At 27.4% G+C, this 13613-nt stretch overlaps 3 protein-coding genes across 3 annotated transcripts; 2 read left to right on the plus strand and 1 right to left on the minus strand.

Annotated features, from left to right (window-relative positions):
• Positions 1-1502: 1502 nt before the first annotated feature.
• Positions 1503-2051, plus strand: LOC148230886 (small integral membrane protein 8). The gene is made up of 2 exons (XM_088195087.1): positions 1503-1649; positions 1751-2051. Exons 1-2 carry the CDS (start codon positions 1548-1550, stop codon positions 1904-1906), a joined length of 258 nt encoding a protein of 85 aa, XP_088051213.1. The 5' UTR covers positions 1503-1547; the 3' UTR covers positions 1907-2051.
• Positions 2041-9138, minus strand: ScsbetaA (Succinyl-coenzyme A synthetase beta subunit, ADP-forming). Its single transcript, XM_088195086.1, has 10 exons — positions 8980-9138; positions 6220-6399; positions 6077-6147; positions 5841-6003; positions 5638-5778; positions 5290-5416; positions 3674-3817; positions 3262-3389; positions 3047-3199; positions 2041-2980 (listed from the first exon to the last, which is right to left on the minus strand). Exons 1-10 carry the CDS (start codon positions 9028-9030, stop codon positions 2810-2812), a joined length of 1329 nt encoding a protein of 442 aa, XP_088051212.1. The 5' UTR covers positions 9031-9138; the 3' UTR covers positions 2041-2809.
• A 1896-nt stretch (positions 9139-11034) lies between these two features.
• Positions 11035-12924, plus strand: kune (claudin). Its single transcript, XM_088193842.1, has 3 exons — positions 11035-11222; positions 11791-12066; positions 12130-12924. Exons 1-3 carry the CDS (start codon positions 11084-11086, stop codon positions 12405-12407), a joined length of 693 nt encoding a protein of 230 aa, XP_088049968.1. The 5' UTR covers positions 11035-11083; the 3' UTR covers positions 12408-12924.
• The last annotated feature ends 689 nt before the right edge of the window (positions 12925-13613 follow it).

Raw genomic sequence — 13613 nt, forward strand, 5'->3', positions numbered from 1 at the left:
GTTGTTATGGTTAAAAAATAAATACGGTAAGTGGTAAAAATCTTCACTTCAAAAATCAGCAACATAATAAACTATTAATTATGACATAACAAAAAGTAGGTTATTTTATTAACAATTAAAATTACAAAGAGAATATCAATAAAAAAAACAGTTTAAGTGTATTTCGAAATAATCATTATATTAATAGTCAACGTCAAAACACTTTAATAAGCCATATTATTATTGTAATATTAGTACTGAAAACTTGTAAATACAATAGCAATTATTTTGCGTATGTTCTGAAATTAAACGTATCAAATATTTATTTACAGAAAATAATATTAAATTATCAAATAAAAAAATCTTTATACGCAAACATCGCTCTTGTGCTAACCAAAAAATCCAACTGAAAACACATACGTTTGGCTGTACTGATGAATTAATAGCCAATTTTGTTGACAAAATATTTATTTTAGTTACTTCCGATTATTTTTTATTTTATAATTTTCAAATTTAATATGTAAGTGTATTTTGAAGAAATACCTCAAATATGGACATTTTGTCCGACATATTTATACAGATATTTACATAATAAAATGACACGTATACTCAGTGTACATCACAGTAAAAGTAAGGTTAAAGATCTTACAGCTTATGATGTAGGTATCACTTTGACTACCAGCTGATTTTAATAATCACCATAAATAAAATACAACTAGTTACCAGAAATATATGGTTACTGTGTGTTTTGGTTATATTCATAAAGTAATGAATCCTTATTCTATGATTATGTTTATAAATCATAAGCTACATTTATAAGTTATATTGTAAAATTACTTCATATTTTTTTATATTTGGAACATCTAAAGTTATGAGAATTATGTGTCAAAATACGTGGACTGTTTAATACTGATATCTGAATCCAAAAACGTGTATTTGTATAATTATAATTATAAAAAAATTAAAATGCTGTTCATAACAATATACTATTTTTGTGCTGTGTCATTATTTTCCAAAGCCAACAGTATGACTTTAAATTTACTTGTTTAATGTATAATATACATTAAGTATGTATGAACTTATGTGCTTACACCTTTTATATTTTGCTTTATACTAAACTGCATTACAAACTATATTTATAACTTAACCCGTAGACAAATTGTTTGTTTCTTCAGTCAGTATGTGTTTTTTTTCATACTTATTGTTTCTTCAGTCAAAAAATGTTTGTTTTTTCAGTCTAGTTTAACTATCGATTAAATGTAGTATTATTCTGAGCGTTATTTGCTACTTTGTACTGTATACTTAAATAGGTTTACGAGACCATTATGAAACTCTAAATTGGGACAGCTAAAACAAAAAGGTCAACTCGGAAATTTGATGAAACCGGGACCGATGTGTAAAACCCAGATGTATAGTAAGCATATATTAAAATGCATTTTGTTTTTTTACATAAATAAAAATTTATTGATAAATATTTAGATTTTCAAGCTGCATGTTTATCCATGATGGGGATTTTTCTTCACAGTGGCAACACTAAATTTTTGACAGTTGCTTTAGGTTATTCTGTCATGTCAAAAACCGAGAAAGATGCTCCCGCAGGCTCTGGGATCCGATCTATGCGGTCAACTTCATTGTTTCGAGCCGTAAATTTTGAACTATACGCAAAACCTGTATGTATTGGACAATATTCACTAAATAAATTACATAACCTGTAATTTGTTTGTCAATCAATCGAATACTATATTAGCTATGTGTGTTCATTTATTTTTAGAACATCGTCGTAATGTCAATAGGATTGACCTGTTTTGGTCTTTGCCTCGGATACATCGCTTACATGAGACAAAAGTACGAATCTATGGGTTATTACGCCGCAGTCGCGGAAGACGGACAAGAATTATTTGAGAAAAAGAAATCAAAATGGAATTAGCAAAAAAGTAATCATATAACCCGTATATTTAGTTACTTATATGTATAAAATTAATTTTATATACTTTATGCATATAGGCGTTAAATTATTTATTTGTTATTATTAAAAAATGAAAGGTATAATAAAATACATTATTTTATTTAAATGAAGGTTTTTATTGTTTTTTTATAGGTTATACACGCATTAAAAAATTTTGTTCACGGTGCATTTTTTCATTTAATTAAATTTACAATCCATAAGATTGTATATAGAGAACATTTAGATTAGAATTTTTAAGCAGTCTCGTACAATGTACGAATATATTCCGAATACAACACCTAAAAATTAGTTACAAATTAAACATAAGACATTTTTAAACGAATAATGATGGTGATGAATAAAAATAAAACAATTTCTTTAATGAAAATGCATATAATGAATTTCAATAAATAAATAAATACTTGTATGTTTACATAATCGAACGAACAGTAGTATTTTTTATATATAAGTGCATTTTACGACTAAAATGCGTGCTTTTATTCTACAGTCAAATATAGTAATTATTTAAAAAAAATAATTACATCAAAGGCTTTTGTATGAATACAAAATATTCTAATCTTATCACAATGGCTTTTGCAAACTAAACTAAATTCCAGACAAGCACATTCAGAATCAATCCAAAATGTATAACATAAAACTGCAAAAATAAATTCTGTTGATAAAATAATAAAAATAATTTGCTTCTATGAAAAATAAAAATGTTATCAATTGTAAACATTTAACAAAAATATATATATATATTAGTAAAATAATAAATATAATATTATAATAACAATTTATGAACTGTTTGAATTCGATAACATAATTGAATGTATTAACTACAATTTTTGTCTAGATGTTTTATTTAGTTTCAATTTAAAGTAACTATTGATATTGAGGAATTTCAAATTTAACATCCAAGTGTGCTTTCTTAGCGAGCGTAATAATATCAGAGAGCTGAACGGCGAGAGTAGCGGCCTCGTCCAGATCATCTCTGGGCAAGATCCTGAGACCGGACTCAGCAATCAGTTTCTTAGCTTCGTTTACCATAGTACCCTATTTAAAAACGATGAAATAAGTCGATATACACTTAAATATTTAGAATAAATATCAAATAATCACCTGTAGCCGACAAATAATAGGTAATTTAAGATTCAGTTCTTTCGTTGCTTGAATGATACCCTCGGCGATAACATCGCATCTCATGATGCCACCGAAGATATTGACCAAGATCGCTTGTACTTTAGGATCTGAGCTGATGATTTTGAAAGCTTCCTATTGATTTAAGAAATGTGTTTTAAAATAGTATATTAAATAATTATATAATATAATCTTACATAAACAGCTTTAGTGGATGCACCGCCTCCGACATCCAAGAAGTTAGCTGGTTTACCGCCGTGCAGTGAAATGATATCCATTGTGGCCATAGCTAAACCAGCTCCGTTAACCATGCAACCAATGCTTCCTGAAACAAAATTGCAATTAACCGCGGATGGCATCTGTATCATCAAGAAAATCGCCAGTATGCACTGGACATCTAAAGCTGAAAATCGCTTGTGATATGGTTATTTAATATAATTTAAGGTTGAAAATCGCTTTAATTTATTAAAATATAATATTTAATAAATTTATGGCATAAATAGTGCCTCCTATATATTAGCAAAGTGCGAAATATCATGAAAAATATCAGCTGTGGTCAAAGGGTTAAGAATGAGGAATTTCAGGTTGATTTGTAAAAAGGGAACTCACCATCCAAAGCAATGTAGTTGAGGTCAAACTTGGCAGCGTCGACTTCTTTAGGATCCTCTTGAGTGGTATCACGGAGAGCAAATAATTCCTTCTGTCTAAATTCAGCGTTGTCGTCAAATCTGAATTTGGCATCTAAACTGAAGACTGTAAAAATAATTAAATATAAATCAAATAAAAATTGTTGAAAAATTTAACTATTACTTCAATAAAGAAGTGTTTGGCTTATGAATTGAAAACAGGTTTAAAAAATCTATTTATTAAGGTTCAATATTGGTTATTTAAAAGTAAATAAGTAGTGTATTTAAAATGTTACAAACTTAATACATAATATCTATAAGATTTAGTTACATAAAACATTCCAAGAAAGAAAATTGTATTTGTGGTCAGATTCGCCCTTGAAACATCAGTTGTTTGTAACACGCATAATCTGGCGCATGCACTTTATGAGGTCAATATGCAAATCTTTTTTTATCACAATACATGAAGTAGTAAAAATACCGTACATTTATCTCGTATTATGGGTCGAGAATATTCTCAGAAAATGAGGAATCTAAACCATTAAAAATTGATTTATAGAACATAATTAAAAAAATCCAGAAAGTTGTTAATCAACTAACAATATTCTATGACTGATTTAACCCTTTGGGATTACTAATTAAATATTGATGAATTACATAATGCAAAATAAATTGAGAAAAATATTAAATTTTTTTCCTCTGAAGAAAATGCCTTACACACCATTAAAAATGTATCTGATTCTTTCTTCAATGATGACGTTGAATCCATCAATTATCGCCAAAGTAGCAATATAATTGATTTCGGCAAGCAAAAGGTTAAATAACTCGATCAAAAGTAATTAATAGAAAAAAAAATAGTATTCGAGTTGTAGGATATTGATAAAAAATAGAGTAGAAAGAATAAGTATTCAGCTAAGATATAGATAAAGAAAAACAGAAAGCTAGAAGAAACCGAGCAACATTCAAATATAGTTATTGATTTGTACTAAAATTTCGTTTAATGAATATTTTAATAAAGTTATGTATTAAAATTCTAATTAATTCTTCCTTTGTTTTATCATTCACGTATAAATTTCTTCATTTTAGCAGATGTTGAATTTTAGTAGCAAAAATTTCTCGATAATTATCAATTGAGAGAATGGATTATTCCTGAGAATAGTACACTCAAAAAGATAGTATTTTACAGCCTAGTTAAACAAACACAGTAATCCGTGCGTTACTCAAATAATACATACATTACTAATGGCTTTGAACTTATAGAAATTTATTTAGTACTTATATTTTAATATATATTTGTTCACGTCTACGCATATGTATGTAAAAATAATCAAAAAATAAATTTAATAGAAATAGATCTATATATAGCAACATTCTGTATAAAATATAATTTTATTATTATAATGCATCATTATCAATTATGCAGATTTGAAATTATGTTTTTAAAAAATATAACAATATGCACAGTTGATTAATATTCGGTTAATTTAATTCAATTTTTGATGGGTATTAAATATTAAAAACTATCAGTTAATTTATAGTACTCGCCATTGATTTTTCAACAGATGAGATATTTATAATAATTAAATAAATGTTATTTACATTTTCCAGTTTTAGCATCTTCAGCATACGGATTGATCTCCACAAGAAGTGCATCCTTCTTCACGAACAGATCATACATCTTAATCAACATCTCTGCTGTTTCTTCCTTTCTTTCTCCAAGGCCAACCTGAAATTTAATAAAACAAATAATTAAATGTATATTTAATACAAACACAAATCATGTAACATAGAACAAAGGTCAGTTCTAAAGAAGACATTTCTTATCAGAACAAACCAGTGAGTAATAATGCACTTGATAATCCATGACCTTGTTAACTTTTACGTAAATAAAATATAATACTAAGATTGCTTCTTAAGCATATTTTGAATGAAACTCTAAAAATATACCTTTTCAGCAACATCCATAGCTTGCTGTTTAGTGATTCCTTGAATAATATCAATCGGTTCGTATAAAATAGCAGTAGGATTATCGCGAGCGACATCTTCAATGTTGACACCACCTTCCGAAGAAGCGATGATTACGGGACCCTAAAGGAAAATAAGATAGTAATTATAACGATGAAATAATTTATATTATAACAGTAACATACAGCGAACGCTCTCTCCATCATGATGGCGAAGTAGAATTCCCTCCTCGGGAATTTGCGTTCAGTGATCATCACTTTATTGCAAATACGTCCAGCTTCGCCTGTCTGTTTAGTGATGAGCAACTCGCCCAACATTTGTCCAGACAATTCACCGGCTTGTTGAGGACTGAAATAAAAAGAAAAAGATGAATTAATATCCACTGTGATTATTAATATATTGTAAATTTATATATTCGCACTCGTGAACCATCCTGACGCCACCCTTTAATCCGTTTTTGAAGTGACCTTTGCCTCTGCCACCAGCCAAAACCTGATTAATAATAAATATAATTATTTAAACTTATAATATGGATTATGAAATAATTTATAAATATATTAGTACCTGAGCTTTCAATACGATGTCTTCAGAGTTGAGTTGTTTGGCAAAATTAGTGGCTTCTTCCTTGGTAGAGGCCACGTGAAATTTAGGCACTGGTATTCCAGCATCGTTGAGTAGCGTGTAGCTGATGTGTTCGTGTACATTTAATTTTCGGACAGGTTGTACGTTGGAGGTGCATAGGACCTAGATAATAAATAATTTTATTTATTAAATTCATTTTAACTAAATCTGATAAAACATCTATATGCAAAATGTTTTATTATTATTTAAAAGTTTTATGGATTCGTTTTTACATATTTAATGGTCCTAATTTATATTGTAATGTGTGTAAAATAAATATATTAGTGAAAAAAATCGTTCACTGTGAAACATATAAATTCTATAAAATACAAAAAATATTTTTGAATAAAGATAAAAATCAAGATGACTAATTTTAATCTAGCCAAAATGTACTTTGTAATATTATGTGGACTCGTTTGAAAAATCTGTTTTAGAAAAATATTAAAAAATAGCATAGGAGATAAGATAATATTTACCAGCATTATACGATGATATTATTGAAAAAAATAAACATGTGTATGGAAGTCAAAGTCGCATAGACAAAAGCATAAATTTCAATAGCAAACATATCGAGATTTTTTTGGTAAATCGCTACCTCTTTTTATTAGTTAAATTTTAGAAATTAATAACTTGAGAATGAAGTAAGCCTAGATACCTGCATTTTAATGGGTTTCTGGAGCATAAACAGTCGAACAATAGACCAGATTTTAAAAACAAAATGGGCAGAATTTTTTTGTGTTTCTTATTGTTTCAATAAGAAAGATATTTTGCATTGCAATAGTTAATTGAAGTCATTCATGAATTACATCAATAAGTATATCTTAATTTTATTAACGATCAATTTTTTCAGTCTGTTTTTTTGTGTAATAATCTAATCAAAAAACATATTAAAACAAAGGTACAAATATGTTTTCGAAATTTGCTAATATGCGGAGCACGTATTTATGCCATTAGTTATTTAAATATTATTTCAATAAATAAGTGTTTTTCAACTTTAAATCATACAAAAAAATTACAAGGCAAAAATTACAAAGTTCATGACACCTTCAGGTACCCAATGCATATGGCGATTTTCTTGATGACTTCTATAGGTGTCATCTGCAGTCAAAGGGTTAAATAACTCGAAAATGACTAGAGTATGTATGTAGAACTGAGTGAATAATAATACGTAAATTATATTTTCAGTTTGGGAAATGGTTCAAATTTTTTTACATACCACTGAACAACAAAAATTAAATGTAGTTTTTAAATTAATTACAGCTTTTATCGTAAAATTTTTAAAAAGTATGTCTTATGGTCTTCATATAATAAGTAAAGCAATCAAATATTAATTTTTAAAATTCAGTTATATACAATAAACATCTTTGAATGAAATAAATAAAGTATCACCTGATTTTAAACATTTAAAAGAAAACTCTACCAAAGATTGTATTTGGATATAAGTTAAAAACTATGTTAGTTGACATCTTTTTTTATAAATCAATGTCTGGCAACTGGAGGCAACTGTTTTTAATAATCATAAATTGTTTATAATTTATTTTAAATTAGAATTGACTCTTGAATAATATGTTTAATAAAAGTGTGAATTTTAGATTTTAGTTTCAACGAAAAAATTGTAATAGTTAAATTTAAAAATAAAAATTTGAAAAAGTTATTATTTTGAAAACTATTTTTTAAATTTAATAATATATTATAAACAATGTTTAGAAACCACAAAACTACATTTAAATCAATTAACATATTCTTGTCTATGGGTTTTTAAATGTTAAAAATAAAATTAGATAGCATTACTTCACTCCAATTATTATACTAATTTACATAATATTGTGGTAGAAAAAAGCATTCCTAAAAATATTTTTTTAAAAATGGAATTTTTTGCAAAAGTATTTTTAATACTTTTAAAGCAGCATGCGAAAGCAGTTAATTGGGTCGTTTTATTTTTATGAGTTTTGCCAAAAATATTTATTCTTATATAACATCTTAGCAAAATATTAATAAAGCTAATCAGAATAAATTCACATCATAAAAAGATAGTGAATAATAATTGGATGTATTTTATATTTAAATCAGGAATATTTTGTTAAATTTATCTATGTAAGAAATACATATTTTATAGCAATCTGATGTTAACGGTAAGGTTATCTATAATGTTATATTTGTTTGATAATTTTACTATATATTATCTTCAATTACTATACCTATGCAATTGAATAGCATATTATTAATTAATTTTACAAAATAATGACTGTTTAATGTTTTTCATTCAATCTATTTTTGTAATATTGCACAAAACCATGAATGAAACTCGATTGTAGTGCAATGTTTACTGTTATTAAAATTGAAAATAATCATATATCTTAAGCACCTGATCGAAAATCAAGCTCAAACATACTATTACGTTGAATCAATGCGAGAAAAGAATTCGCAGAATTGAAAAAACAAGACATTACGTCACAGTGCGAATGGCCAAATGAATTTTTGGCACTCGACTCGATCTGCACAAGGCTAGAACGCGATGAGAGCAGACGGGCAACCTTCGATGAAGGTCGATTTACGATCGGGTTCGACTTCGTCCCGTTTAGTTAACTGGGTGAAGTAAAAATAAAATCTTCTAATTAGGCCAATGTTGCGTATCGGAAAAAAATTATTGGCAAAAAACGACGCAATTGTGATGTAAGCGCGGCGATCGGATCGATTGAGCACCTTCTCAATGAGGCCTTTTTGCGATGTGACGCGCTGTAACCACCGAGACATTTTTGCAGAAAGGCCTAATCCTCCACGAACACCGACCGTCGACTGACTCAACAAGATCCGCGTGATAACACCCCACTCCACTCAGCGAGATTCCCGAATAATAGTAGAGGGAAAAAATGCGCGGTGTGGCAACACTTCGAATATTGACAGTATAAATTGTTATTCTTAATTTATTTTATAGCCCAAAACATATAAATTAAAAACTATAAAAATTTAAAAAACTGTATTTATACTTGTGTGTTTTAAAATATTACAATTTTTCCAAATATTTTAAAATGATTTAAAAGGATTTTTTTAGAATAACTTTGCCCCGCGGAGAGGAAAATTTTTAACACACCTTTTTTTTTGGACTTTCTCTGTCTTGAGGATAAGAAATAATAATAGTGAAAAGAAAAATTGTTTATTAGACATTTTATATATAAAAATATATAATTAAGCTTAATTTATGTATTAGCGTTAAACTGTATTTACAAAAATACATATTAATATTTTTAATCGCAATCATATACTTTATAAATGAAATAATAAAGTAATATATACATATATATATATATAAAAATACAATATTTAAAATAAAAGAATTATTGAGAGGTAGTATTTAATAAGTAGTATTAAAATTACAAATATTTAAAGAAAGGAAGGTTAGCCAATTATTTTATAATTATATTATGTTTTTGCCATTTTATATCATAAGCTCCTGATTAACGACAAAATATTATTTTTAAGTAAATTGATGTTTGCTATAAAAATGCAAAGCTGATGTAAAATAATTGAAATTAGTATATTATTTTTTTATAAAATAAACTATAATTTTTTATTCGCCAATTAATTATATAAATCGTAAGCACTTTACAAAGTTAAATGAGTAGGTTTAAGTGCAAAAAACTTAAATAATTTTAGATTTTCATAATTTTTATATCTTATTCAATTTCTATAAAATCAATTTTCTTTTCAGTAAATATTTCATCAACATTTTTGAAAAGTTCTGGAACCGCTTGTTCCGACATTAGAGCAACCCTGGCTGAATTTATGGCCGCCGATATACAATTTTCTTCAGATAATCCTCTCAACATTGATATAATTAACCCACCAGCAAAACAATCTCCAGCACCTGATACGCTAACTACGTTTGACATTTCTTGGACAGAATACAACCTCATTTGCAAGGATCCATTACTGTTTTTATCACTGAAAAACGACGATTTTGATGAAGCATTTCTTGCGACGAGAATCCCTCTTTTACCTAATGTTATAAATAAGTTATCAACAAATTTCGAAACGTATTTCGTTAATTGAATGACGTTGTTCGTTGAGTTATCGAATTGAATTTCTTGTTTGAATCCGAGCGATGTGGCAATGGCGAGCAATTCGTTGAAGTTTGGAGTTGCGAAGCATATACTTTTTTGGTGCTTTGTATTGAACGGTTTACTGGCTTTTCTCAAATCGGTGGGTTCGAAGAAAACTAAAAATAGAAAATATTTATTATTATAAACTTTAAATTACATACGTAGTATTAAAATAAAGATAAAATCATCATTGATCGATGTTTTCATATTATATTTACTCTTGTATTATACTAAGCAGAGTTCAGAAAATTTTCTAACACTGCATATATAATCTAAAATAAATTATCACAAATTAAATTAATATCAAAAAAATTAAACCTTGAATTCTTAATAAAAAAATATCGTCATATCGTTTTGACGTCTTACTCCATTGAATAAAATAATCACTTTACTGTTAACAGTGTAGTTTCAACAAGCAATACATTTTAAGTAGTACCTTGAATTGTATTTTTTAATATATATTTCAAACACAATGTATGTTTTTTATTTGAATTTAAAATAATATTATTAAAGACCTATAAAATATTGCTTTTTTATTTATTTTATACCTACAAAGAATTGTTTTTGTAAAATTTTGCATTAATATATTGATCACGAAATATTAATTAGTATAATTTTGTTTCATCTGACGTTTGTGCTGGAAATATTTTTTAGAGTGGCAACACTTCTTAGTAGGCGTGTTCTTGTTGTGAGTGCTAAGGCTCGTAATGGCTAAGCGTTCTTTGACATTAATATGGGCCGGTGGCCTTTTGGCTTTAGGTTCATTGATGGTATTACTTTCATTCGTATCTCCTGCATGGTTAGTCACGGACGGAAAGCTAGAAAATCCCAAGTTTATCAGACTAGGTAAGTGAGAGAGTGACACACCTATTTCAACCGTTTTACATACATCAAGTTTACTCATAATTATCATATATTATTAGTAGAATTAGCCGTGCTACATTTTCATAAATTCAAAACATAGATTTGATCTATTTGTACTAATGAAAATAATGTATATTAATTATTATATTATAAATGTATAAATGGGAAATTTATCCACGACTTTGTTTTTTATCAAATTGTAAGACTGCTATGTAAAATTCAAAGTGTTCAGACTAATTGGCGTAAATAGTTTTTTTCTTAAAAATTCTTTCTTGTTAAAAAAAAAATCTTTTTATATCTTATTTATTACAAAATGACAAGAGACATGTTAAGCAGACTCTTTAGAAGTAGCAAATCATATCTATATAGAAAATAATATTCCTCTTGCAAATAAAATAAATTGACCCTATAACAGAGAGCTGAAAATAATTATAATATATAAATTTATCGGTGGCTAAATATTGATTTATAACTAAAAAACATTTTCCACGCTAACTATAATAACCAGATTCTTAACTTGCACAGAAATTCATAGGTTATTATTCCTCAGGTCTTTGGGAAGTATGCTTTAATGGATTTGAACATCCCCGGCATTGGTACGACACCATATTCAGCAGTTGCTGGTGGGTGTTTGAAGAAGAATTTTACATCATACACGACTTGCTATTGCCGGGCTTCTTTGTAGCGACACAATTGTTCTTTACGGTCACACTTACCCTATGCATCATATCAGGACTGTTGATCTTATTCTTTTGGGGATTGAGCAAGAATGCTGAAAAATACATATTATTATTGCTTACGTTAGGAGCTTTGATAATAGGAGCAGGTACGATTAAATTTTTTTTATTGCTAAATAATTACTAGATTTGATCTATTTAATCACTTACAGGTACCAGTGGATTGATATCGGTTATAATATTTGGTGCAAGAGGCGACGGAAGAGATTGGATGCCAAATTGGGAGCATAATAATCTTGGATGGTCTTTCGCTATCGGCGTAATCGGTGTTTTGTTACTATTCCCATCAGGAATATTGTATTTGATAGAGGCTAGGGTCAATAGGTACAAAAGACTCAACGAGATATACAGTAGAGAGCAATCCTCTTATGATTTAGAGGAGAGGAAGTCGAGATATCCTAGTACACAAACAGGTCATACAGATATATAAATTTATTATAAAAATAAATTGACATAAAATGTATCAAACGCAAGAAAGATATAGAAATTTAATATACGATCATACTATATTGTATGTGAGTGCTGTTTATAGCGTATAAGAATTAGATGTTAGTCTATGATATTCCACAATCAATTATTATTAAATAATTTTTTGTTATTGATATTATAATATATAATTATGTACAAATAATTTTTAAATGAATCTCGTTTTCTTAAAGTATAACAAAATATTTTTATAATAAATGAATTTGGTATTTAAATTTTAGTGCCTTAAAATGATTCCATCCATTTTATATGTGTATTGTTATAATATAACTTGCCATTGATGATCTGTTTAAACTATTCCGTCCACAGTTTTACTACATATTTTTAATAATATAAATATGTTGTAAAACAGTTAAAATGTTTCTTTATACTAAATATTATATGCTGAAAGGCTTTGTGACCATTAACATTTAAGAATCGCTTTTATATTGTTTTTATAATACAATAAAGTTTTAAAATTACATACTTGTTTTATTATATGAATAAAACCTATTAGAAAAAATTAAAAATTATTAAGAAAATCAACCATAATAATATACATTAGTATAAAGCAAAATCTAATCGTAAAAAAATTCACCTGTATATTCAATTTCATTCATTCATATTTTTATCAAGTTTGAAGAATAATATTTTCCAGTTTATGAGTTGTAATAGTATCATTTTTTAGGGTTTTGCAGGATAATCTTTTCATGTAAGCAATAGCTTCAACCTTTTCAAAATTGGAAACAAGATATTGCGATTGTGTACTTTTTGCATGGAGATATGTTCACTGAAATAATTTTACCAATTGATTTTATTTATATGCAATCAAAGATGTATAACAATTGTTTAAAAATAATATTTCACACAATTATGTAAAAATATAGTATTAAAACGGTTGTATCATATCAATATAGACGCAATATTTTTGTAAGAACTTTTGTTATACTTATATGAATTATTTTCTACCACAGCTATTAATTTTTTTTCATTTACAATGGTTTTAAGTCTTTCTCAATAAAAATGTCAAACAATAATTAAATATATTTTTGGCTAACAGACCTTTTCTTAAGTGACTTAATTTTTTTCACCATGATAAACAAATTTACAAACATATGTTTAAACAGCAATCCTGGCAGTGGGGAAAGAAATAGCAAATACTACCGAAAAC

Source organism: Plectrocnemia conspersa, unplaced genomic scaffold (assembly GCF_051122295.1).
Source record: "Plectrocnemia conspersa isolate PC_06_02 unplaced genomic scaffold, ASM5112229v1 ptg000010l, whole genome shotgun sequence".
Lineage (NCBI taxonomy): Eukaryota > Metazoa > Arthropoda > Insecta > Trichoptera > Polycentropodidae > Plectrocnemia > Plectrocnemia conspersa.